Consider the following 25,205-nt stretch of genomic DNA (forward strand, 5'->3'; position numbering starts at 1 on the left):
CCATCTGTCAGGGATATCTGTCCATTGTTTTAAACATTGCGGTTTCATATTATTTTGTCTGGGTTTTTTGTTGGTTTCATGTAAGAGGGTAGACCAGATCCCTATTACTTCATCTTTGCCAACTTAGGGTATTTCCTCTTTCTGTTAATAAGGCCATAGTCACACAGTCCAAAAGACTAAAGAAAGAATATTATAACTACAGAAAAATGAAATATTAGGAAATGACTTGGATAACAAGAAATTCTCTCCTCAGGACAGGATTGTCTTTAGAGGGACACATTTTAAACAAATGGAACAAGAACTGCCAATTAAAAATCAGGTCACAGTTTGATAGCCTTATAAGTTGTTTATAATTTAGACCATTAATGATGGTAATGAGCCTTTATTCTTTCGTCTTTTGGCTCTTTAAAAATCATTGTATATTCCATCTCTTTTAAATTATTGATTAGATACATGAAGAATTTATAATAGCAAATTAAGCCATAAAAGTAATAGCCACCTTTTGGGATAAATAAAAGGAGATTTGGAAAACAATAGTTAGCACTCTAGATTTATTAGATCCTGCATCTTTTCTCTATATCTTTAAATGGTTTTTACTTTCTTGCCTCTCCACTTGAGATTCCTTTTTAAATTGTCAGAAAATATGAACTCTGGTAGATCCTGTTTATTTCATTGACCAAGTCCTCTTTATTTCAGATTACTTTATATAGAGTTTTCAGTAGGCTCTATTATTTCAATGAATCTCTGAATAATATGAATGTTTTTGTATGTTTTTAAATAGCTCAAGTAATTCTATAACCTGAATTTTAATTACAGTGCTATCATATATTTACTTGGCATTAAATCTTTCACATATGTAATTATTACAGACATCACAGCGATTTTCATCAGTTGATGAACAAGCAAAGCTTCATAAGACTATGTCTCAAGGAGAGATTACCAAGTTGGCAGTGAGACAGAAGGCTTCAGATTCAGATATAAGGTATAAAGTATACATAGAGTTAATAGGGGTAATATAATTTTATTTGATAATTGACTATAGTTAAGTACTGAGCTTTTTTAAAAAACTGGAATTGATAGGTCACTTTTGAAATTAAGCTTATTTACCAGTTTTTCAAGAAATGGTAAGTACCTACTGTTTATAGGCACATAGTAGTTCAGATACGTATTGAAGAGAAGAGAAGAAAAATTTCCCTCAACCCTCAAAAGTTCATGGTTGGGACAGAATCCTGTAACAAAAGACAGATTAACAAGAGAAAAATACGCAAGTTAGTGCATATAGTACATGCACATCATACAGAGGAAAAGTAACTCAAAACAGTGGTTTAGGAATCTGACTTATATATTGTCTTCAACAATGAACAATAAATTTTAGAGAAGTGACAAGACAAAGATAAGCAGTTTCAGGCTTCCAAAGGTGACAAAACTGTGGGAAGGTAAATTTATGGGGAAACTAATGGAGTAAAGTTAGTAGATTCCTCTGATGTCATTTCTAGCTGATAAAGGTCTACACTGTCTCCAGTGATTAACTTCTGTCCTTGTTGGTAGAGAGGGAAGAAAGAACACCTTTACAAATTTATATCCTGCTTTTAGGGGAACAGTAGGGTAGAGAGCTTTTCTGCACCTACTTCTTAATTGCCTTTAGCTTAAAAATATTTATCTCAGAGAGGAATACTTTGGGGTGGCACATACTGGTTCCTTTCAATATAATGAGCTTTATCTCCCTCTATACTTAGCAGTATGATTTGGGGAAAGTCTCCAAATCGTTATATGACTTATGGTATTTTGTTGTAAAAGAGGCTGAGACTAAATAAGATTTAGTGTTACTTAGATGAGACTAAATAGATGCAAGCTTTGGACTTGGATTCTGTTCTGAGGTAAGTATTTTAGAAATGGAACCAAAAAGAACTTTTAGGAGATAATTCTTTTCTCTTTAAGAGAGCTTATGGAATTTTTATTTTTCAAATAAATATCTTTGTCCCTCATTATGTTGTATAAGCATTTGGGCCTCACTGAAAACTTACAAGATTATGTTGAAATTTTTCTGGTTCATAACCATATTAAAGACCACTTTTTCACTGACTGTAGAGGTATAATTTAAGGTAACCCAAATCCAGAGCAAATAATACTAGAAATCAAATATTGAGAAATAAGATATAACACAGTAGAAGAACATACATCTGGAAATAATAGATTATGTATATTTAATTTCCACATCCTCCCCTACAATTACTAAAATGACAAAATCTACAAAGGACTGTTCTCCCCTTCAAAAAAACTCAGAAGTGAAGACAACTGCAATAAAACTATGGAATCCAAAAAATAAATGGACTTTAAATTTTAAATATGTTAATACATACGAGAAAGCCAAATCCTAATCCAACTGAGTAAAGCTGAGAAAGATACATCTAACTGGTTGACCTTCCCTAACTATAGCAGAACAAGAAATGTATTATCTGGAAAGTATAAAACAGAGTATCTCTGGATCTGGAGTTTACTAGGTAAAATTGAGGGCTGGGGCACATATTTGGAACATAGGGATTTAATGACTGTTTACATACAGAATGTTAAGATTTCCCAGCCTTATTCATTTCCCATACCCTCTGAGCAAATGGTTCAAAGAGTTTACTATCAGGAGCTCTCCCTGCAAAGTCAACCAACCAGATAACCCTATAAGGAAGACCATATTTTAGCAGCCCCACCAAGGCACATTAGAGCTTCCAAGCAGCCTTTTTTTTTTTTTTTTTTAACCCTACTTTAAATATTAATCACATACCACTGATCACCATACATTTGAGGAAATACCTTATATTGAAACCAAAACTAACAGATAAAATACAACTTGGAAGAAATCAACTATGCAGGGAATAGAACACTTCAAGATAGACAACTATAACTATCAACAGACCTTCTGCATAACAAATACAATTGTATTCATGAAACCAAATGGTGCGTGAAAGAGAAACATCCATAATAAAAAGGGCTTTTGAAAATTAAAAATATGATAACGTAAAGGAGCAACTCAAGAATCAGAAGGAAAGTTGAGGACATGTCTCAGAACGTTGAGCAAAAAATGAAGAAATGGAAGAGATGGGAATATTAGAAGCTCCATTCAGGAGATCCAGTGACCCAATGGTAGGAACTTTGGAAAGATAGAACCAAGAAAATGGAGGATAAATTATTAATAAAATAATTCAGCCAAATTTTACGGAACTGAAGGACATGATTTTCCACATTCGAAGATGCCACTGAGTGCCCAACGTAATGAATGAAAACAGACCCATACCAAAAGACATGTTATGAAACAAAAGAGACAAAAGGAATCTCTGTTATGATGAAAGTAGCTTTTCAAATAACAACTGCACAGCAAGCAATGAGGGAAACCACTCCAAATTGGAGCAAGTTAGAAGGCTCTGGGAGAGATTTTTTTCAATAAGATGAAACTGAGAAAGTACCTAATATATTTGAATGTATTGAGAGTTGATAGAAATGGGGAAACACGTGGAGGTGAATTGTATATAGAAAATGAGCAAATGAAAAATCAGTTTTCATGAGCAAATTTTAAAAATCCTCTAGAATAAAGTAGATCGTTTAGGGAATTACATCCCTCAACTGTGAATATTATTTACATAATAAAAATAAATACTGAATATTATTAAAAGTAAATACTGAATATTGATCTAACTAAAATTACAGTATAATTATTTCGGGAGCACATGTTTGTGGTGGGGTTAGGACTGGAATGGTGGAACATGCCTAATCCTTATCTATGGCCATGAGTATGATAGTTACAGAAGCACGTTAAATATCAGACGAATTAGTTAAAGCAATTCAAAAGTGTTGCCTCTAGGGAGCAGAAAATGGGGTGAGCATGGCGGAGAGATACTGTTGTTTTTAGTAAGTCATGTAGAACAATTTCTCTTTTTAATGTATAAATGTATGAGTTTAGTAATAAGCTTTTTTTAAAAAAATTAAAAAAGGAAAAGAAGGAAGAAAGAAAGAGCATGGGCTTCAAAACCAGATAGACTTGATTTTAACTTCCATCTCCATCGGACCTCTAAGCCTTAGTTTGCTCATGTGTAAAGTAAGGATAATAATACCTGTTTATCACAGTAGTTGTGAAAATTAGAAATATCATATGTAAGGCATAGTGCTTGTCACCTAGTACATACTCAAAAATTTTTAATTGAATGAACAGACAAATAAACAGATAAATTAATATACAAATAAACCTACAACTATGAGGTCAGTAACTACATGCCATTGTTATTGCAAGGTACTTCTTTGATGTATATTATGAAAGCATATATAAGCACTAAGAAGAGGCAATACAATATAATAGATGTGGTTCTGAATTTTTCACTCACTGTGAAACTTTCGGAAAGTTACCTAATATTTAAGTCTCCAGTTTTTCATCTGTATCATATTTATACTAGTTTGTTAAAAGCAAAGTTGTTACTATCACCTGGTCTTTAAGGAAAAAGAAAAAAGAAAAATTGATATTATAATTAAATTTTGTAAGCACTGTGCCTGGAGCATGATACAAGTTCAAATAAGTGACTGTTATTAATAATACTAATAACTCATGAATATAAAATAGTGACATTAAAGCTTTTATTATGTACTGGTGAGTGGAAAGATTTAAAATTCTGTGTGCATCATAACAGTGATGTAAAACTTGCCATACTTATGGATGAAGACTGGAAGGAAATGACAAAAAAAGGTAAACTAATGTTTTTTAGAGTGGTAGGATTATTAGTGATTTCTTTAAAAAGTATTTTCTTTGTTGTTAAATTGTGTATATACTGAATCCAAGCTGGATGGGGGACAAGAATGAAAAGAAACCAGTTTGGGAATTAGAAAACTTGAGTTAGAATTCTAGCTCCACTGCTTTGTGGCTGTTTTATTTTAGAAAAATTATTTAACTTCTCTGGGTTTTGTTATTTCTATATTCAAGATGTTTCCTCATCTGAATATAGAAATAACAAAACCCAGAGAAGTTAAATAATTTTTCATCTTCCAGGTGAAGTTTAAATGCAAAAATAAAGATAAATATACTTAATTTAAATGTGAAGCTTAAATGAGCTAATATACATAGAAGGTTTGTAAAGCTTAAAGTGATATATACAAATACTACCACTGAGATATTCTAATTTCCATTTTTACCTTTATTTCTTTAAACAGACCTCAGAGAGCTAAGATGAGATTCTGGGCCAAAGGGAAACAAGGGGAGAAGAAGACGACTAGAGTGAAGCCTACTACCCAGTCAGAGGTTTTGCCAGTCTTCACAGGCGCAGATGTGATTCCAGCTCATCAGTTTCCAGATGGTAAAAGTGACGAAAGAGTGGAGCTTATGTTCTTAATTTCTGTTCACTCTTTCCGAAAGTTTGCTATTCCTGTAGTATTTATAATGTCAATTCTGTTGGCTGGATGTTCTAATGAGATAGGACCAGCATTGTTAAATCCTTCCTTAACTAAAAAATAAAGTTACATTTTTCCTACAATAGAAGTTCCCAAAAAATGTGTCACAAAACAATGAAGCAGCAACCACCTCAAAAATGACTGTGTATCATAGGTTAGTCTTAGTTTTCTAAACTGTAAAAATGTAGCCATTATTCATTCATTTAACCTATGTATTACTGGTTATAACTAATAGCAGCTAATATTTGAGTGCTTACTGCATGCAACGCACTGTAGTAAGCATGTTATGGTTATTAAGTCAGTTGCTCCTCACAACAGTTTTTTGAGAGTTGGTATACTTATTATTCCCAATTTATGGATGAGAAAACTCAGGCACAGGAAGTTTTTCTATTAGGCCAGGCACAATGGTTCACACCTGTAATCCCAACACTTTGGGAGACTGAGGTGGGCAGATCACATGAGTCCAGGAATTCAACACCAGCCTGAGCACATAGTGAAACCCCATCTCTACAAAAAATATAAAATTTAGCCAGGCATGGAGGCGTGTGCCTGTAATCCCAGCTACTTGGGAGGCTGAGGTAGGAGGATCACTTGAGTCTGGGAAGTTGAGGCTACAGTGAGCTGTGACCACACCACTGCACTTCAGCCTGGGAGACAGAGTGAGACCCTGTCTCAAATAAATAAATAAAAAAGAAAAGTTATTTATGTATGTACATATGGTAACTGGAAGAGCTAAGAGTTGAATCCAGGCAGTCCTGCTCCAGAGTCCACAGTCTTAACCACTGTGTTGTATATTAAGTACTTGCTATATTTCAGTATCTAGCAGATGCCTGGCACTTTATAATAGCTCTTATTTTTCAATTTTAGAGACAAGGTCTCACTGTGTTGCTTAGGCTGGAGTGGTGTGATCATAGCTCACTGTAATCTCTAACTTCTGGGCTCAATCTGTCCTCCCACCTCAGCCTCTCAGAGTGCTGGGATTACAGCCATCATCCACCATGCCCAGTCCCATAGCTCTTATTTTAACTTTCTGGGCATGCAGCATAACACATTTGAGAAGTACTCAACAGTTAGTTCATCTTTCAGAAAACTGACCTTTCTAAATGGGAAAATTACTTATTCTCCATGTTATCCTAATGTTAGAAGATTACCTCTTCTTCTCAAGCCCTTTTCTCAGGTATGCCTGAGAGTTGTTAGCTACTATGTAAAGATACCAACTATCTTCAACAGGGATATACATTCAAGGTGGGTATATGGTAATGTGGGTGAAATACTAGCATTGACTAAAATAGAAAGAGGTCCTCGGAAGAAAGTCTAAGGCGGGATAGAACAGACCCAGTTAAAATAAGAAACCAAAATCTTCCCATATCTGGGATAAAATAGAGAAACAAGGAGGAAAAATCATCAAGCTTCCCAGAGGGATGGATGGGCTTGAGCTCTCTATGCCAGAGGAAAAAATGGTGGAAAGGTAGTTAGACCCCTGTTTTTGTATCTTACGGCTTTGCTTCTACCAGTTGACAAATGGATGTGGATAAAACCAATAACAAGTTAAATGAATACTACAGGTTTGGGAAACGGAATTCCCTGCTATTGAGTGACTAAGGTGATCAATTTCATCTGGTTGACAGTCATCATTCGAAGGTTTTTATTTCCCACAATTATATATTCTTTGCTGCTCATTCTTGAGAAAGAAGTATAAACTCTAATTGAAAATTCATATTATAAGCAAACTTTGTTGTGTGTTTGCTTCATAATGACACATGTATAAAAGTTAGGATTATACCTTTTTATTTGTATTTGGAAAAAATGTATTAAGGTAGCCCTTGTTTTTAATGCTAATATGGGATTATGGATAATTTCTTTAATAAATGTTTATTTTATTAATAAAGATACTGACTTTGCTAAATAAAATAATTAGATACTTAATATATCTAAGCTGTATAACAGAATTAAAATCAGTTGATATATGTTTGAATATAGTTGTATCCTATATCTTTATATTCTTTACTCTCATGTCATAGTTGAGATTGGGTTTGTCTCAATTCCTGCCTGAGGTGGTATTTAGCATGTAGGAGGCTACTTTTTTCCTTTATTGTCAAAGTTAGTTTAGATGGAATCAGGATATACCATTGGACAGAAGGTAAAGAGCATACACGTTGGGAAGACAAGCATGTGAAATGAGAGGAGGCCAACATTCTCATCAAGCTCCAGATAGGACTTTGGCAAATCTGGTCTAGTTCTAAATTGTAATGGGCTACATGGAATCTAATTTCTCCGTTGTAAACATTTGCAGAGAAAAATTGTAGAGATAATAAATTGACAGTTATGTGGGGGATGTTTAAGAAAATCCTAAATGCTGAAGACACCCAAGCAGAAGTAAGCCAGTTGAGTTACTTGACTCCCTAACAGGTTGCCAGCGATCACCAAATGTTATCACAGAAGTATTCAGGACTTTAGACTGTAGTAAAGAAATAATAATAATTATCAAACTCCACTAGTTTGTTGGACTTGTATATAGCTACACATGTTGTTTCAAACGTGTAGCAAAGCTATGACTTTGTTAACAGTGAGTATTTAATATGCTAGTATGGTTGTATATTCTCTTCTTTTCTTTGGGACTGAGGTCTTTGGGATCTAACTTGGTGTCCTGCAAAGCATTTCTATCCAGGTTTTTAATATCAGACCTCAGCTTCTTGGGAGATAGGATATCATTTCCCTTCGAAAAATGGTAATTTTTAAATACATTTTCTGTACAAATGTGTCATCTGGATTTATTGCGTAGCTGCCTGACTTCAAACATTAATGTTACTTTGCTTTTCATATATTTGCATGTTTCCTTCAGTGACTTACTAAAGGAGCCTTAAAAAGAAGGATGTGAAGATTATCAATATATTTACTAAATGTGTCCTTTCGGGTCTTCCATCTTGAATTGTAGAATTAGCTCAATATCACCCAACACCTCCTTTGAGCCCAGAACTGCCTGGCAGTTGCCGGAAGGAGTTCAAAGAGAACAAAGAACCTTCTCCAAAGGCTAAGCGCAAGCGAAGTGTGAAGATTAGCAACGTGGCTTTGGATTCTATGCATTGGCAAAATGACTCTGTCCAGATCATAGCAAGTGTCAGTGATTTAAAAAGCATGGATGAATTTCTTCTGAAAAAGGTACACTTTATTTGCCAAGTTAGGCCCCTTAGCAGCTCTGTCTATGGAATACTTGTGTATATCAGGATATGTCCTCTAGATATCAAAATTGCATAGGCTTCCATGCTTTAGATGGTCTGTTCTTTACCAGAAAGGTGCAAATAATAGGATATGCATTAGTCAGACAGGGTAGACAGGATTTAAGGTTGTAGGCTTTAGTAGTGACTTTAATTTTACTAAAATTGTCCCATTTCATGGGAAGGTGCAACTTGTTGCACGTGAGAGTTTTCTTGTAACAGAACTATAGAATCATACAATGTTAGAAGGGACCTTAGAAATCATGGAGTAGTAATTATAGTTTGACTATCTAGTCATACTTTTACCTGAGTCCTATAATAGCCTGTGACTTGCACTTTGAGGACAGTCATTGTGGAAGAGACAATACATGGCTACTGTTGTATTTACTTCTTTTCAATTAGTTGATTGTATACCAAAACTGGTTTTGTGGTTCCCAGATGAATGACCTAGATAATGAAGACAGCAAGAAGGATACACTAGTGGATGTTGTATTTAAAAAAGCCCTGAAGGAATTTCGGCAGAATATCTTCAGCTTTTATTCATCTGCATTGGCGGTGAGTTGGACTATGTTAGGAGATATTTAGTAGTTCAGCATATGAAAAATTTGACAGTGCTGTAGAAGATAATACAAAAGCCATGATTCACAAGAGATTTCTCCAGTTCCTTGTTTTTGTTTTAGGGATAGACAAGGAAAAACGTACTGAATGGTTTCAGATTAAAAGCTTACTTGAATTTCCTTGAGTAGCTTTTTCCCACCTTACAGCTGTTTTTTTTCGTCTTTTAAGGTACTGACTTCAGATGTCCTGGGTATGATTCTGTTTTCCCTGTGACTTTTCATAATCCTTTTAGCTGTATTGCTAGGCTATAATGTCTAGTTTTCCTGTGTGAGGAATGCATTATATGTTTTCTTTTAATGGAATTAGGGCAGTTAGTTTATGGTCACTGATTTCTACTTATCAGTTTATATCACTTTGAGATTTACCTTATACTTTCACATGATATTGGTCACGTTTTAGAACATTTATTTTTGGTGTGTGCAATTAATGCTTTGGTCTAGAGAAGCATTCGTGTTTATGAATTATCATATTCTGTAAAATAATTCATATTTTATTGGCTTTTCATTGTTCAATATATTAATTCACTGTGAAGAGAAAAATCAGGAAAACTTCTAAATTTATACTCTACTTGGCTGGGCACAGTGGCTCAAGCCTGTAATCCCAGCACTTTGGGTGGCTGAGGCGGGTGGATCATGAGGTCAGGAGTTCGAGACCAGCCTGGGCAATATGGTGAAACTCCGTCTCTACTGAAAATACAAAAATTAGCTGGGTATGGTGGTGTACACCTGTAATCCCAGCTACTGGGGAGGCTGAGGCAGGAGAATGGATTGAATCTTTTCAGTGGCTTGAGGTGGAGGTTACAGTGAGCCAAGATCATGCCACTGGACTCCAACCTGGGTGACAGAGCAAGACTCTGTCTCAAAAAAAAAAAAAAAAAAAAATTCCGGATCTTATTTAAATAAAAGAAATTCTATTTCAGTTTCTTGCAAATAATATGATGTTACTCTGGGCATGTCACTCTTCTTTGGAAAAATAAATTGGTTACTTAATATATCCTTAGGCAACAATTCAAGTATTCATTCTTTCAATTTTAGAGTAGAACCATCTAAACAAGGTTCATTTCTGGGGAGGTAAGTAATTAAGAGGGATGCAAATAACCTTTATAGCTACATAAAATTAAAAAGTCACATTTAGAAGAGAAATTCTCGAGACTTCCTCAAATTATTACAGTTCGGTTTTTTACTAAAATTTAGCATGTTTTATTCTGCATTCATCCCATACTAGAATGGGAGTTTACAAATGCCACAGGATCTCATGGGCATGCTCGTTAGAAATTGTATCAGGATCCTCATCTTTATTCTAAATACTACCCCATTACAAGTGTAACCGTTCCTCTATATTTAAAGAGTTTCTTTATAAAACCATACGTTTCTTTTCTTATTGCTTATAGATGGATGATGGGAAAAGCATACGGTATAAAGACCTCTATGCACTATTTGAACAGATTCTGGAAAAGACAATGAGGCTGGAGCAGCGGGATTCACTGGGTGAATCTCCAGTGAGAGTTTGGGTCAACACTTTTAAAGTGTTTTTAGATGAATATATGAATGAATTCAAGACTTCAGATTACACAGCTACAAAGGTAAATGTGATATATTTTGATCACTAAAAGGATTTAATTATGAATTCTTTTTAAGAGCATTTGAGACATCTTGTATTTGAGAAAAACATTACAGGGAACATGTCAGCTTAGCGCCACTTTAGATCCTCCCAACTTAATTCTGTCTTACAATTTATCAGACCATATTTTCTAAACCATCTGCAATCAATACATTGTTCACTGAGTTAAAATATAGTGTTCTGCCCTCAAGATTATACTCTTAGCTTTAATAGGGATCGGGGTGGGGCGCTGGCTCGTGCCTGTAATCCTAGCACTTTGGGAGGCCTTGGTGGGCAGATAACTTGAAGTTAGGAGCTCGAGACCAGCCTGGCCAACATGGCAAAAACCCGTCTCTAGTAAATACACAAAAATTAGCTGGGCATGATGGCAGGCGCCTGTAATTTCAGCTACTCAGGAGGCTGAAGCAGGAGAATCACTTGAACCCAGGAGGCAGAGGTTGTAGTTAGCCAAGGTCACGCCACTGCACTCCACCCTGGGTGGCAAAGCGAGACTCTGTCTCCAAAAAAAAAAAAAAAAAAAAAAAAAAAAGATCAGTATCTGAATTTACTTTTGAAAAATTATAGTTAAAGATGTAATTCATTGTATTACCCAGTGGCCTCTTTATAAAAACCTACAAATTATATTTATTCTTGAATTAAGTTTTAGGAAAATATGTGTTTTGGGAAGTCTATATAATAATAATAACCTTTTTATTTTGAGTGCCTATTATAGCCTGAGAATTGTACTCGGTGTTGTATATTTTATTTAATTCTTGCTTCAGCCTTATTAAATAATTTTTATAAAATCCATATTACAGAAGAGACATCAGGCTTAGACAAAGTTATCAATGTGTTTCTTTTCAGTACCCCAGATGAAATAATTAGATACCTATTCTCATCAAGAATACCATCAATATTTTGTATTATATTCCATTTTATTTTTAGTTATTCTACCTTATATGTATTTAGATTTCCAAAACCTCTTCAATCCCATTTTTGAAGTCAGATATAAAAAAGTTCTGGAAAGTTCTTCAGTTCCAGATCTAGGTTGAGGTATTTATTTTATACTGAAGAAGAGTCTTACTAGGCTTGTACTGCCTTTGTTTTTAAGTTAAAAGGTTGGGTTTAGATTGTTCTGTACTGGCTGGGCGCAGTGGCTCATGCCTGTAATCCCAGCACTTTGGGAGGCCTAGACGGGTGGATCACGAGGTCGGGAGTTCAAGATCAGCCTGGCCAACATGGTAAAACCCCGTCTCCACTGAAAACTACAAAAATTAGCCAAGCGTGGTGGCAGACACCTGTGGTTCCGGCTACTCAGGAGGCTGAGGCAGAAGAGTCGCTTGAACCCGGGAGGTGGAGGTTGCAGTGAGCCACGATCGTGTCACTGGACTTCAGCCTGGGTGACAAGGCGAGATTCTGTCTCAGAAAAAAAAAAAGAAAAAAAAAAAACATTGTTCTGTACTATGGTTATCAGGAAATGTCATATGTAAAAGAGTTTTTCCATGTCCCAAATGTTACCTTTTTGTATATATATTTAGCTCCATGGTAGTTTTCTAGAGCTAAAATATGGGAAGTAAAATCTTTAAAACAATCGGCTGAGCACAGTGGCTCACGCCTGTAATCCCAGCATTTTGGGAGGCTGAGGCGGGGGGATCACAAGGTCAGGAGTTCAAGATCAGACCGGCCAACATAGTGAAACCCTGTCCCTACTAAAAATACAAAAATTAGCCAGGTGTGGTGGTGCGCACCTGTAGTCCCAGCTACTCGGGAGACTGAGGCAAGAGAATTGCTTGAACTCGGGAGGCAGAGGTTGTGGTGAGCCAAGATTGCACCACTGCCCTCCAGCCTGGGCAACAGAGCGAGACTCCGTCTCAAAAAAAAAAAAACGAAAAGAAAAAAATCAGCTGGGCGTGGTGGCTCAAGCTTGTAATCCCAGCACTTTGGGAGGCCAAGCAGGTGGATCACGAGGTCAGGGGTTTGAGACCAGCCGGGCCAACATGGTGAAACCCCATCTCTACAAAAAATATAAAAATAGCCAGGTGTGGTAGTGTGTGCCTGTAATCCCAGCTACTCGGGAGGCTGAGGCAGGAGAATTACCTGAATCTGGGAAGCAGAGAGCCTAGACTGCACCATTGCACTCCAACCTGGGTGACAGAGCAAGACTCCGTCTCAAAAAAAAAAAAAAATCAATTAATGATCAATTAATTAATGATTAAATAATAATTTATTTATAAAATAATCATTTAAATTTATATGGTGGTGGCTTCTGGGCAGAACTGAGGTTTAAAAAAGAATAATCTCTAAAGTGTCCTTCCGTTCTGTTGCTGTTATTGGCAATTATGTTTTATCAGATTTTAAATTTTTTCTCACATTTGCTTATTAGCACTGCACAGTACCTCTTGAAGAATAAAGAAATAACTATTGTGTTACCTGTTGAGCAAGTACCTCAACATTTGCAATGAAGTAAGAAAGTATGTTAGTCTTTGTTATCACAATTTCTGTATTTCTCCTGTCCCCCCTGTCAGGTGCCAAAAACAGAAAGAAAGAAAAGAAGGAAAAAAGAAACGGATTTGGTAAGTTATAATCTGTTTTTTAAATTAAAAAAGTAATTTTCAGATCAGTTGTCTGAGGTATATCATACAATATTTATGTGGATATATTTATGAAATAAGTTTATCAGGTACCTAGGCAATAATCATATTTATACCTTTACAAAAATTTAGAATGATTAGATGTGACTGGACTTGTTATCAGTGATAGCTGGCCAGGCGCGGTAGCTCAAGCTTGTAATCCCAGCACTTTGGGAGGCTGAGGCAGGTGAATCACCTGAGGTCAGGAGTTCGAGACCAGCCTGGCCAACATGGTGAAACCCCATCTCTACTAAAAATACAAAAAAAAAATTAGCCAGGTGTGGTAGTGGGTGCCTGTAATCCCAGCTACTCGGGAGGCTGAGACAGGAGAATCACTTGAACCCGGGAGGCAGAGGTTGCAGTGAGCCGAGATTGTGCCACTGCACTCCAGCCTGGGTGACAGAGTGAGACTCTGTCTCAAAAAAAGAAAGAGAAAAAAAAGTACAAGAGCTAAACACTGTATAGAAAGCTACTATTTGCATATGTTTTTAAAAATTTTAGTATCTGCAGTCACACACAGACATATACACACATATAAAATATCTGGGAGTATACTGATAGCAGTGATTATTTCTATGAAGAGGAACTAGACAGGTTGGATACAGAGATAGGAAAAATACTTATTTTGCTTTGTGTTCCTTTTGGTCAGGGGTTTATATTATATCCATTCAGAATGAAGTAATTTTTAAATTGACATATTTTACATATTTTAGGGGTACATGTGAGTATTTGTTACATGAATAAAATGTATAATGATCAAGTCAGGGTATTTGGGGGAACATATCACCTTGAGCATCATTTCTGTGTGTTGGGAACATTTCAAGTCCTCTCTTCTGCCTACAGAATAATTTTTAATGAAAATTTTAATGAAAACAACTTTAATGTTAGAGTTTAGTAGAGGAAAATAATGTTTGTGTGATTTATAATTAGAGGAGTGTCTGTGAGAGAAGATGTTATTATCTGGGAATATTTGAGATAACATAGAATAAGGCCATATTATGAAACTAGGATGGACAAACCGTGAGTTGAGGTATTTTTTTCCTTCCCCCCTTGGTTTTTTTTAAGTTAGTTGATTATTTACTTAATTTCTTAAGAAAAAAAATGACTGCCAATCTTCTTGTGCCAGTATGGTTTGATACAGGCGATGGTGTCAATCAGGATTAATGACATTCTTGGTCTAGTTCTGTTTTATCAGCATAATTTTTTAAAATTTTGAACTAAAGTTTTTTCAATTGAGAAAGTCACATAAACATAATTTAAAATTATATACATTATAAAGTAGACCTCTTCCCTAGCCCTTCTTCCCAGAGATACTGTTACCAGTTTTTTGGTGGTATTCCAGAAATACAGTGTCCCTATAAAATCATTTATATATAAATGATTATATATATTTTATACACATACATATTACACATATATTCCTCCTCTGTTTTCAGGATATTCTGAGTGGAATTATGTTGTTACTTTGTTTATAGTAGATTGATTTATTACTCATTTTAATTTCTTTAAATTTTTTATGCTACTGGGGTTTTTTGTCCTTAGATAAATTATTTACATAATTTTTTTTTTTTTTTTTTTTTTTACTTTTTTCCGTACCTTTCTTGTTTCTTTCTTCTTTTTGAGACAGGATCTCACTCTTGTTACCTAAGCCGGAGTGCAGTGGTACGATGACGGCTCACTGCAGCCTCACAACCTAGCCAGGCTCAAGTGACCCTCCCACATCAGTGTCCCGAGTAGTGCACCACCATGCCTAGCTAACTTTATTGTATTTTTTTGTAGAGGTGGGGTTTCACCATGGTGCCCAGGCTGTTCTCAAACTCCTGGGCTCAAGCAGTCCACCTACCTCAACCTCCCAAAGTACTAGGTGGTGTGAGCCACCATACCTGTCAATTTATACCTTTTTTCCAGTACATTTTCTTTCTTTCTTTCTTTTTTTAAGACTAGGTCTCGCTCTGTTGCCCAACCTGAAGTGCAGCAGCGTGATGACATCTCACTGCAACCTCAACCTCTTGGGCTCAAGCAGTCCTCCCATCTTAGCCTCCTGGGTGGCTGGGACCACACACACATCTATCATGCCTAGCTAAATGTTTTTTCATTTTTTGTAGAGATAGGGTCTCACCATGTTGCCCAGTCTGGTCTCAAATTCCTGGGCTCACGTGATTCTCGTGCCCCAGCCTCCCATAGTGCTGGGATTACAGGCATGAGCCACCACACCTGGCCTAGTATGTTTATTATTTTATTTTTTTCCTACAAAAATATTTAATCATTCTTGAATTTATTTTAGTCTCAAGATTGAGTTATGGACCAAGGCACCAAGGGATCATGCTTTTTTTCTTTAATAGTATAATAGTATATCAGTTGTCTGCCCACTGTTTAATGATATATTTCTTTTTCACTGGTTTGAAATACCATTTTTATAGTACAGTTGGTCCAGCACATCCATGGGTTCAACCAACAATGAATCCAAAATACTTAGAAAAAGAAATTCCACAAAGTTCCAAAAAGCAAACTTGAATTTGCTGTCCATTGAGTGAATCCACAGAAATGAAATGATGTATAGGCATTGTATTAGGCATTGTAAGTAATCTAGATATAAAGTATATGGAAGGATGTGCAGATATGTCTAAATAATATGCAAATACTGTGCCATTTTATATAAGGGACTTCAGCATCTGCAGTTTGGTATCTGTAGGGGGTTGCTGGAACTAATTCCCCACAGCTTCTGAGAGACAACTGTATACTCACATCTTAATGTATTTGGATTTAATTTTTTAGTCTCTCTTTTTATTCATTAATGTGTTTATTCTTATATCAGTACCAAATCTCTTGAATTACTTTTATTTTATCAAATATATATGTACATGTATGCCCCTATATACACATGACTCTAAAAAGTCTTAAAAGCTATTTTTGCATATTTTCCAGCTTAAATATTTTGCATATTCCAGCTTAAATAGAAATAATTACTATTCCCTAAATATATCATTTTTTTTAAATGTGTTTGCTCAGTTCTTTGTGTTCATCTCAAGCATTCCCTCCTCTATGAAACCTTTTTTCCTATGGAACCATTTAATTGCTCCTTTCTTTGTGCTTCCACTGTGCTTTGGAACTTTTACCACCTTTTTTTTTTTTTTTTTTTTTTTTTACCACTTTTACTGTGAAAGTAATACATACTTTCAAAATCACTGCTCCAGGTCTCAATTTCTTGATAACCATCTTAGCTTGCAGGACAGTAAAAAGGACAAGAGAGCCCATAATGTTAGGCATCACTTGAAAGTGTCACTCATCACCTATGTTCACATTTCATTATTCAGAGCTACTTATGCAGCCATTTATAGATGCAAAAGAAGCTGAGAAGTAAAGTTTAGATAGATTATCACGTGCCCAGATAGGGCTTGGGAAATCTGTATTTAAGGAAGAAAGAAAGAATGGATGTTAGTAGGCAGTTAGCATTCTTTTCCACAACAACTGGTTCATGCCAGTTCCTGACACATAGTAAGCATTTATAAATGTTTAGTTGAATGAGTGAATGTTGAATGACTTGAAAGGCTTTCATGGTCCCCGCTACACTGCTGTCCAGCCTTATTTTTCACTACTCTCTACCAACTTGTTCTAGCAGCCATAATCGTCTCACTGTCCTGGATCAGTTCTTTTTGTTTCATTTTGGTTTTACCTTCCTTCCCTTCCCTCCTCTCCCCTTCTTTTTGTTTGACAAAATATAATTGCAGCGTTACAGAAAAGTTGCAAGAGAAGTACAAATAAACTGTATCCCTTAACCCAGATTTATTTAGATTCCACCATTTGCCCCAGTATCATTCCTTTATAACAAGAAATTTGTTACACTTGTTATGCCTTTTTAATCTCTTTTAATCAAGAACAGTTCCTTAGCCTTTTTAGTTTCCATGACATTGGCATTGTTGAAGAACATAGGTCAGTTATTTTATAACATGGTTTTCCATTTGAGTTTGTCTTATATTTCCTCATGATTAGATTCAGGTTACACATGTTTGGCATGAAACACCACAGAAGAAATGCCATGATTTTTCATTGTGTGATATCAGGAGATACATGATGTCTCTTTGTCCTATTGTGGTTGATATCTGCAAGGATATTTCACAAAACTCAGCAAAGTTACTATTTTCCCTTATAATTATTACCTTCTGGGGATATACTTCAGACCATGTAAATAAATATCCTTTTATTCCTCAAACTCTTACTAGTGTTGTTATTCCTTGATGATTCTTGACCGAATCAATTGCTGTGATGGTTGCTCAATAGTGATTTTTTAAAATTCCATCATTCATTTTACATTTATTAGTTGAATTTTTGCTCTAAAGACAAGCATTCCCTTTTTATTTATTTAGCTCAAAGGAAGTCCCACTGGACAAATTTGTGATAGAGCATCAAACTAAATGAGAGTAAAACTATTGAATAAAAGAAGAATTCCTTAGCCTGCACTGATATATTTTTACAGTGTTTTTTCTAATAGATATATTTTTACCATTCAAACTTTTTTAAAATTATATATACTGAGAAGTCTAACTCCAACCCACAATCTTTGTCTTCTAGTGGTAAATTTTTGTTTGTTATTTAACTTTCTAGCATTTCTTTCTCCAGTATAAACTTTCTCACATAAAACATAGCATGTTATATAATAACAGCATAGTATTCTTTTGTGCCTTGCTTTTATCATTGAACAATGTATTCAGAAGACCCTTCTCTATCTATGGTAGACAGAATTCTAAAGATGTTCCCTCCAAGGTTCTTGTCACCTGGTTATTCATTCACACATAATCTGGGTACTGCTGCGAAGGGACTTCGCAAATAGAATTGAGATTGCTAATTAACTCACTTTAACATAACAGTTTATTTTGGATTATGCAGATGAGCCCAATGTAACCACATAGGCCCTTAAAAGCTGAAGAAGAAGGCAGAAGAGTCAGTCAGAGAGATGAGGTAGAAGACGATGTGGGAGACATAGGTAGAAGAAGTCAGAGAAATATGAGCATGAGAAGGACTCAATCCTCTTTTGCTGTCTATGAAGATGGAGAAAGGAGGGTGTTGAGCAAGGGAATGTGAGTGGCCTCTAGACGCTGAGAAAAACTACCAGCTAATAGCAAGGAAATAGGACCTCAGTCCAACAACCACATGGAACTGAATTCTACCAACAACCTGAATGAGATTGGAAGCAGATTGTTCCTCAGAGCATCCAGAAGGGCACACACCCTTGTCGATATCTGATTTTAGCTTGGTGAGACTAAAAGTCTCTGACTCTGAGAAGTGTCAGACTTCTAGCTTACTGAACTGTGAGATAACAAATGATAGGTGTTATTTTAAGCCACTGAATTTATGGTAATTTGTGGCAGCAGCAATAGAAAACTAATACAATAGCTATACACAGAAATCTATTTCACAACTGGCTACCATTCCTTACTGTACTATTAGGCTGCTTCTAGTCTTCTGCCATTACAAAGAGTGACACAATGAATAACCATGTGTGTATGTGTTTGTGATGGACTCCTAGAATTGAAATTACTGGGTCATAGGGTGAATGCATTTATTTTCATAAATATTGCTTCATTTCTCTGTAATAGAGGTAGTCTCATTTTGTAGTTTGTATCTCTACACAGTTTTTATTTGCTTTTCTCATACTATCAGTGAGATTGAGTATCTTTTCTTATGCTTAAGTACCATTTACTTTTTTTTTTTTTTTAACTGCAGTCTGTATGTTTTTGTTCATTACCGATTTTTCTTTTGGTTTTGGTCTTTTCCATCTCAATTTGTAGCAGCTCTGTGCATTAGAGAGATTACCCTCCGTAATATAAGTTCAAAGTATGTTTTCCTGGTTTGTCAGTCTTTTCACTTGGCTTATTATATTTTTTTGCCATGTGGAAGATTTTTAAGAAATTAAACTTATGAATCTTTTTTTTTCATAGCTTCTGAATTTTGAGTCATAGTTAAGACTTTCGTCACTACAGGGTTATAAAGGAATTCTCAGTGTTTTCTTTTAGTGGTCACATTTTTTACTTTTAAATTCCAGTCTTTATGGAATTGTCCTGGGGTACAGTGTAAGATATGAATCTAATTTTGCCTCTTATCAGTGGCTACCAACATCATTTATTTTATTTTATTTTTTTATTTTTTATTTTTTTGAGATGGAGTCTCGCTGTCGCCCAGGCTGGAGTGCAGTGGCCGGATCTCAGCTCACTGCGAGCTCCGCCTCCCGGATTTACGCCATTCTCCTGCCTCAGCCTCCCCTGTAGCTGGGACTACAGGTGCCCGTCACCTCACCGGCTAGTTTTTTTGTATTTTTTTGTAGAGACGGGGTTTCACCGTGTTAGCCAGGATGGTCTCGATCGCCTGACCTCGTGATCCGCCCGTCTCAGCCTCCCAAAGTGCTTGAGCCACCGTGCATGGCAACATCATTTATTTTAAAGTTCATCTTTACTCATCAACTTTGAGATGTCACCTTTTTTATATTCTAAATTTCCCATTATGCTTGGATTTTTTTTTTTTTTTTTTTTTTTTTTTTGATACAGAATCTTGCTCTGTCACCAAGGCTGGAGTGCAGTGGTGCGATCTCAGCTCACCACGACTTCCGCCTCCCGGGTTCAAGCGATTCTCCTGCCTCAGCCTCCTGAGTAGCTGGGACCACAGGTGTGTGCCACCACGCCCGGCTAATTTTTGTATTTTTAGTAGAGACGGAGTTTCACCATGTTGGTCAGGCTGGTCTCAAATTCCTGACCTTGTGATCCACCCACCTCGACCTCCCAAGTGAGCCACTGCGCCCGGCTTGCTTGGATCTTTTTTATCCTGTTTCGTTAGTTGATCCAAATAGTCGTGAGCCATTCCAACTATTTGATTGTCTAGTTTGAGCAGAAAAAAGATCTATTAGTACTTCTATTTCTATTACCTTATATTTATAAATTAATGTAGAGAGAACTGACATCTTCATTATTTTGAATATTTTCCTCTGATTAAGTCTATTTTTGTGTCCTTCAAGAGGGTTTTAAAGTGTTTCATATATAGGTTTAAAAAAAAATCTTCATGTTACATACATACATTTATTTATTTAAGAGATGGGGTCTCACTGTGTTGCCCAGACCAACCTCAAACTCCTGAGCTCAAGTGATCCTCCCACCTTACCCTCCCTAGTAGCTCAGACTACAGGCACACACCACCACGCCCAGTCATGTTACACTTACTATTGAATGTTTTATCTCAACTCGGATAATCACTATAGTTAACAGTATCATGTATATCCTTTTGTACTAGATCATTAATAAACATATATCGTCTATATAAACTCGAGACTATGTCTAGTTTATATATGATCCAGTGTTTCAAAGTGCGGTCTACAGTAGTTTCTGGTAGACTTTTAGGGATTTTATGGTATCACAACTGTTTTCATAATAATAAAACATCATTTTCCTTTTTCATTGAGTTGACACAAAAGCAAACGTGGGTAAAACTGCCATCAACATGAATCAAGGCAGCGCCTGCAAACTTTGTTAATGGGCGTTATAATTTTTTAGTCACACACTCATAGTTTAAGAAAAATAGAGAAGCTTTACTTAAGAAGGTGAAATAATAAAAATGTTAATTGCATCAAATTTTGATTCTTGAATTCACATCTCTTTAATATTCTGTGTAATGAAATGGGAAAGATGCAAAACCACAATATGATGGTTGTCTCAAGAAATTACTTGTACAATTAGATTGCAGGCTGATCTAGTAGCATTTTTTAAAATTGAGATAAATTCATATAAGAAAATTTAACCATTTAGCCATTTTGACTATGTAAAGTGTACAATTTAGTGGGTTTTAGTATATTCACTATGTTAAGCAATCATTACCACTTTATAGTTTGAGAACATTATCCCAAAAAGAAACTGTACTTTCTGAACACTCACTCAATCCCTCTTCTCTCTTCCTCCTAGCCCCTCACAACCACCAGCTACTTTCTGTCCCTATGGATTTGCCTATTCTGAACATTTCATATTGACTTAAAAAATCATATATATGGCCTTTTGTATCTGCCTTCTCTCACTTAGCATAATGTTTTCAAGGTTCATCCGTGTTGTAACATGTGTCAGTACATCATTCCTTTGTAAGGCTAAACATTCTGTTGTATGCATATATAACATTTTATATATCCGTTTATTAATTGAAGGATATTTCAGTTGTTTCTGCTTTTTGTTTGAATAATGCTTCCATGAGAATTCATGAACAAGTTTTTGTGGCAACATGTTTCTAGCCACTTTTTTCATAGAACATTATTTTTACTTAAACTATTCATTAAGATTTTGGCATGAGCAGTTATCTTGTCACTTCAAGGAAAACAGCTGACGATACTTATTACCAGTGATGAAACTTGTGAATTCAAGCAAAAATTCAAATTTTGGAAAACTTGTGTCTGCCAAGTTTTCTAATGAGGTCAGTGATAAAGTTAAGGACTATGACTTTCTACTAGTGTATAATGAAATGTGTCAACATTTGGAAGTTTAATTTAGTGAATCAGTATATTCCAAATGATCAACACGTACCACTATAAAATCATGTATAGGTAAAATGTCCAAATACAAAATAGACCAGTTGGTATTGTAAACCAGCTTTCTTGAGGTAAATTTACTTAACACAGATTTATCCCTTTTTGTGTGTACAATTCAGTGATTTCAGTAAATTCACAGTTTTCCCGTCATCTCAATCCAATTTTAGAAAAATCCCAAAAGGATTTTCATGCCAGTTTACAATCACTGCTCTTTACTAGCCTCAGGCACTACTTACTCTCTGTTTCTATAGTCTTGCCTTTTCTGGATATTTCATGTAAATAGAATCATACACTGTGGTTTTTGCATGTGGCTTTTTAGCATAATGTTTTTGAAGTTCATCTGTGTCATTGTGTTTATCGTAGTTAAGTCTTCTTTAATGCTAAATAGAATTCCATTGCATGGATATGTCACGTTTTATTTATCTTTTTTATCAGTTGGTAGACATTTGAGTTGCTTTGTATTTTTGGCTACCATGAGTAATGCCACTATGAACAGTTGCGTACAGGTTTTTTTGTGGACGTACATTTTCAGTTATCTTGTGTATAAACCTGAGAGTGGAATTTCTGGGTCAAATGGCAACTCTATGCTTCCAGTTTTCAGAAACTTCCATGCTGTTTTCCAAGTGACTGAACCACTTTACAATCCCACCTGCAGTACCTGAGGGTTGTAGTCTGTCTACATTCTTACCAACATTTGCTATTATCTACCTTTTTTGTTATAGCCGTTCTGGTAGGTATGAAGTAGCATCTCATTGTGGTTTTAGTTTGCATTTCTTTGATAACTAATGATGTTGAACATCTTTTCATGTGCCCATTGGCCATTTGAACTGCTTCTTTGATGAATCATCTATTCAGTATTTTGCCCATTTTTGAGTTAGATTGCCTTATTATTGGGTTGTAACATTTCTTTATATATTCTGAGTAGAAGTCATTTATCAGATATATGATTTGCAAATGTTTTGTCTGAGTCTGTGGTTTATCTTTTTTTCTTAATGATGTCTTTGAAGGTTGAAGTTTTAAATTTTAATTAAGTCCAAAACAATAGATTTTACTGTCATAGGACATGAAGGGTTCATTGGTTATGGTTTTTTACTTAACTTTTAAGTTACCATTTGTAAAGTTTTGGTGCCGTATTACTATCTGAAAGGACTGTTAAAATATTACTCCACTGACTCAGAAGAGTGAGGGGGGTTGGGAAGGGGATGGCTGATGAGAGATTACTTAATGGGTACAATACACGTTATTTGAGTGGTTGATACCCTAAAAGCCCTGACTTCACCACTATGCAATCTATGCATGTAACAAAATTACATTTGTACCACATACATTTATACAGATAAAAAAATTTTAAAAATATATTCCTTCATTTTCCACTTTCATATCTGTATTAAGCTAGATTTTCTTCGTATATTTCAAACTGAACTGCATATTGCAAACTGAACTGCATATTGCAACAGATTGAGTGCAGAAGTAGATGTGAGAATCCAGGTGTCTTTTATTAATTCAGACATTAAAGAAATTTACAGAAATGTAAAACAATACCCCTTTTGCCACTGATTTTTTTTTTTTTACTTTAAAGATATAGTTGTTTTTAATTAAAATGCTATGTTCATGTGTAATACCTTTATTGTTAATTTAAAATAAATTAATGTATATATACTTTAAATTTTTTTCAGCTTTAATTGCTAGCATAGTAAATATCAACAGATGTAACTCATGTAAACAAAAGCTCTCTGAGGTCATCAGTAATTTTCAACTGTAAAAATTTCCTGAGATTACAAAAAATATATATATTTTAGCTGGGAGCAGTGGTTCACGCCGATAATCCCAGCACTTTGGGAGTCTGAGGCAGTCGGATAACTTGAGATCAGGAGTTCAAGACCAGCCTGGCCAACATGGTGAAACACTGTCACTAATAAAAAAATCCAGTGTTTATATAAACTATCCAGACACAGTGGCAGGTGCCTATAATCCCAGCTATTTGGGAGGCAAAAGCAGGAGAATTGCCTGAACCCGGGAGGCGGAGGCTGCAGTGAGCTGATAGCGCCACTGCACTCCAGCCTGGGCAACATAGCAAGACTAAGTCTCAAAAAAAAAAATGAAAAAACAAAAAAGTCAAAAAAAGAAAACATACTTTGAGAACTGCTGCTTTTAATGTAACATTAGAGTCATACAAGATAGCTGTTATATGTCTGTTGTGTTGCTTTCTGTTTTTCATATAATTTGGTCATTATCTAGATTGTTAGCTTTTGGAAAGCAGGAAAAATATATTTTATTTTTATGTTATTTCTCAAAAGATCATACTTGTCCCTCTAGAATTAGTGCCTAGTGAAGACTTAACAAGAGATTGAAGGATTTCCCACCATGTTAGAGCAGCATTTACTGTTTTGGCTTTAATATAAGTAGCTAAATTTTCTCATTCAGGTGGAAGAACACAATGGTCACATCTTTAAAGCCACCCAATATAGCATCCCTACATACTGTGAATACTGTTCTTCTTTGATATGGATAATGGACCGAGCCTCTGTTTGCAAATGTAAGTATGAGAGATCTTTGAGGAATATTTTTAACCACTGACATTTCTATTTCCTTGAGTTGTCTTATTCTCCTTTAGCATAAAGGAGTTATTTACACTACCTAAATTTTTAGCCTCATCTCTTGCTATACTCTCTTCACCTATTCTTTGTATCTAAACCAGACATTTTGATGTTATTTGGTCACTGAGAGCCTTGTACATGTAATTCACTCTGTCTAAAATGGTCTTCTCCCAGATTTTAGCATGACTTCATATTTCAATTACTTCATGCCTACACTCAAATCCCACCTTCTCAGAGAGCTCTCTTTTCTACCCCCAGTTTAAATGCTACCCTGTCCCCAAATTCTCTATTCTTTTTTTTTGAGATGATGTTGCTCCATCACCTAGGCTGGAGTGCAGTGGCATAATCTCACTGCAACCTCTGCTTCCCGGTTTCAAGCGATTCTCCCTGCCTCAGCCTCCCAAGTAGCTGGGATTACAGGCACATACCACCACGCCTAGCTAATTTTTGTGTTTTTAGTAGAGACAGGGTTTTGCCATGTTGGCCAGGCTGGTCTCGAACTCCTGACCTCAGGTGATCCACCCACCTTGTCCTCCTAAAGTGCTGGGATTACAGGTGTGAGCCACTGCACCCG

At 35.7% G+C, this 25,205-nt stretch overlaps 1 protein-coding gene across 11 annotated transcripts in view; it reads left to right on the forward strand.

The window, feature by feature from the left end:
- LOC105487515 (myosin IXA) overlaps positions 1-25,205 on the forward strand; it is a 299,768-nt gene that overhangs the window by 225,821 nt on the left and 48,742 nt on the right. For all 11 annotated transcript variants that reach the window (XM_071101117.1, XM_071101116.1, XM_071101115.1 and 8 more), the window contains 7 exons: positions 870-982; positions 5,185-5,327; positions 8,357-8,580; positions 9,075-9,191; positions 10,645-10,836; positions 13,379-13,426; positions 24,459-24,570. In XM_071101117.1, the coding sequence (XP_070957218.1) occupies positions 870-982; positions 5,185-5,327; positions 8,357-8,580; positions 9,075-9,191; positions 10,645-10,836; positions 13,379-13,426; positions 24,459-24,570 (949 nt within the window). The remainder of the gene's footprint in view (positions 1-869; positions 983-5,184; positions 5,328-8,356; positions 8,581-9,074; positions 9,192-10,644; positions 10,837-13,378; positions 13,427-24,458; positions 24,571-25,205) is intronic.

This window comes from Macaca nemestrina, chromosome 7, assembly GCF_043159975.1.
Source record: "Macaca nemestrina isolate mMacNem1 chromosome 7, mMacNem.hap1, whole genome shotgun sequence".
NCBI classification, from domain to species: Eukaryota; Metazoa; Chordata; class Mammalia; order Primates; family Cercopithecidae; genus Macaca; species Macaca nemestrina.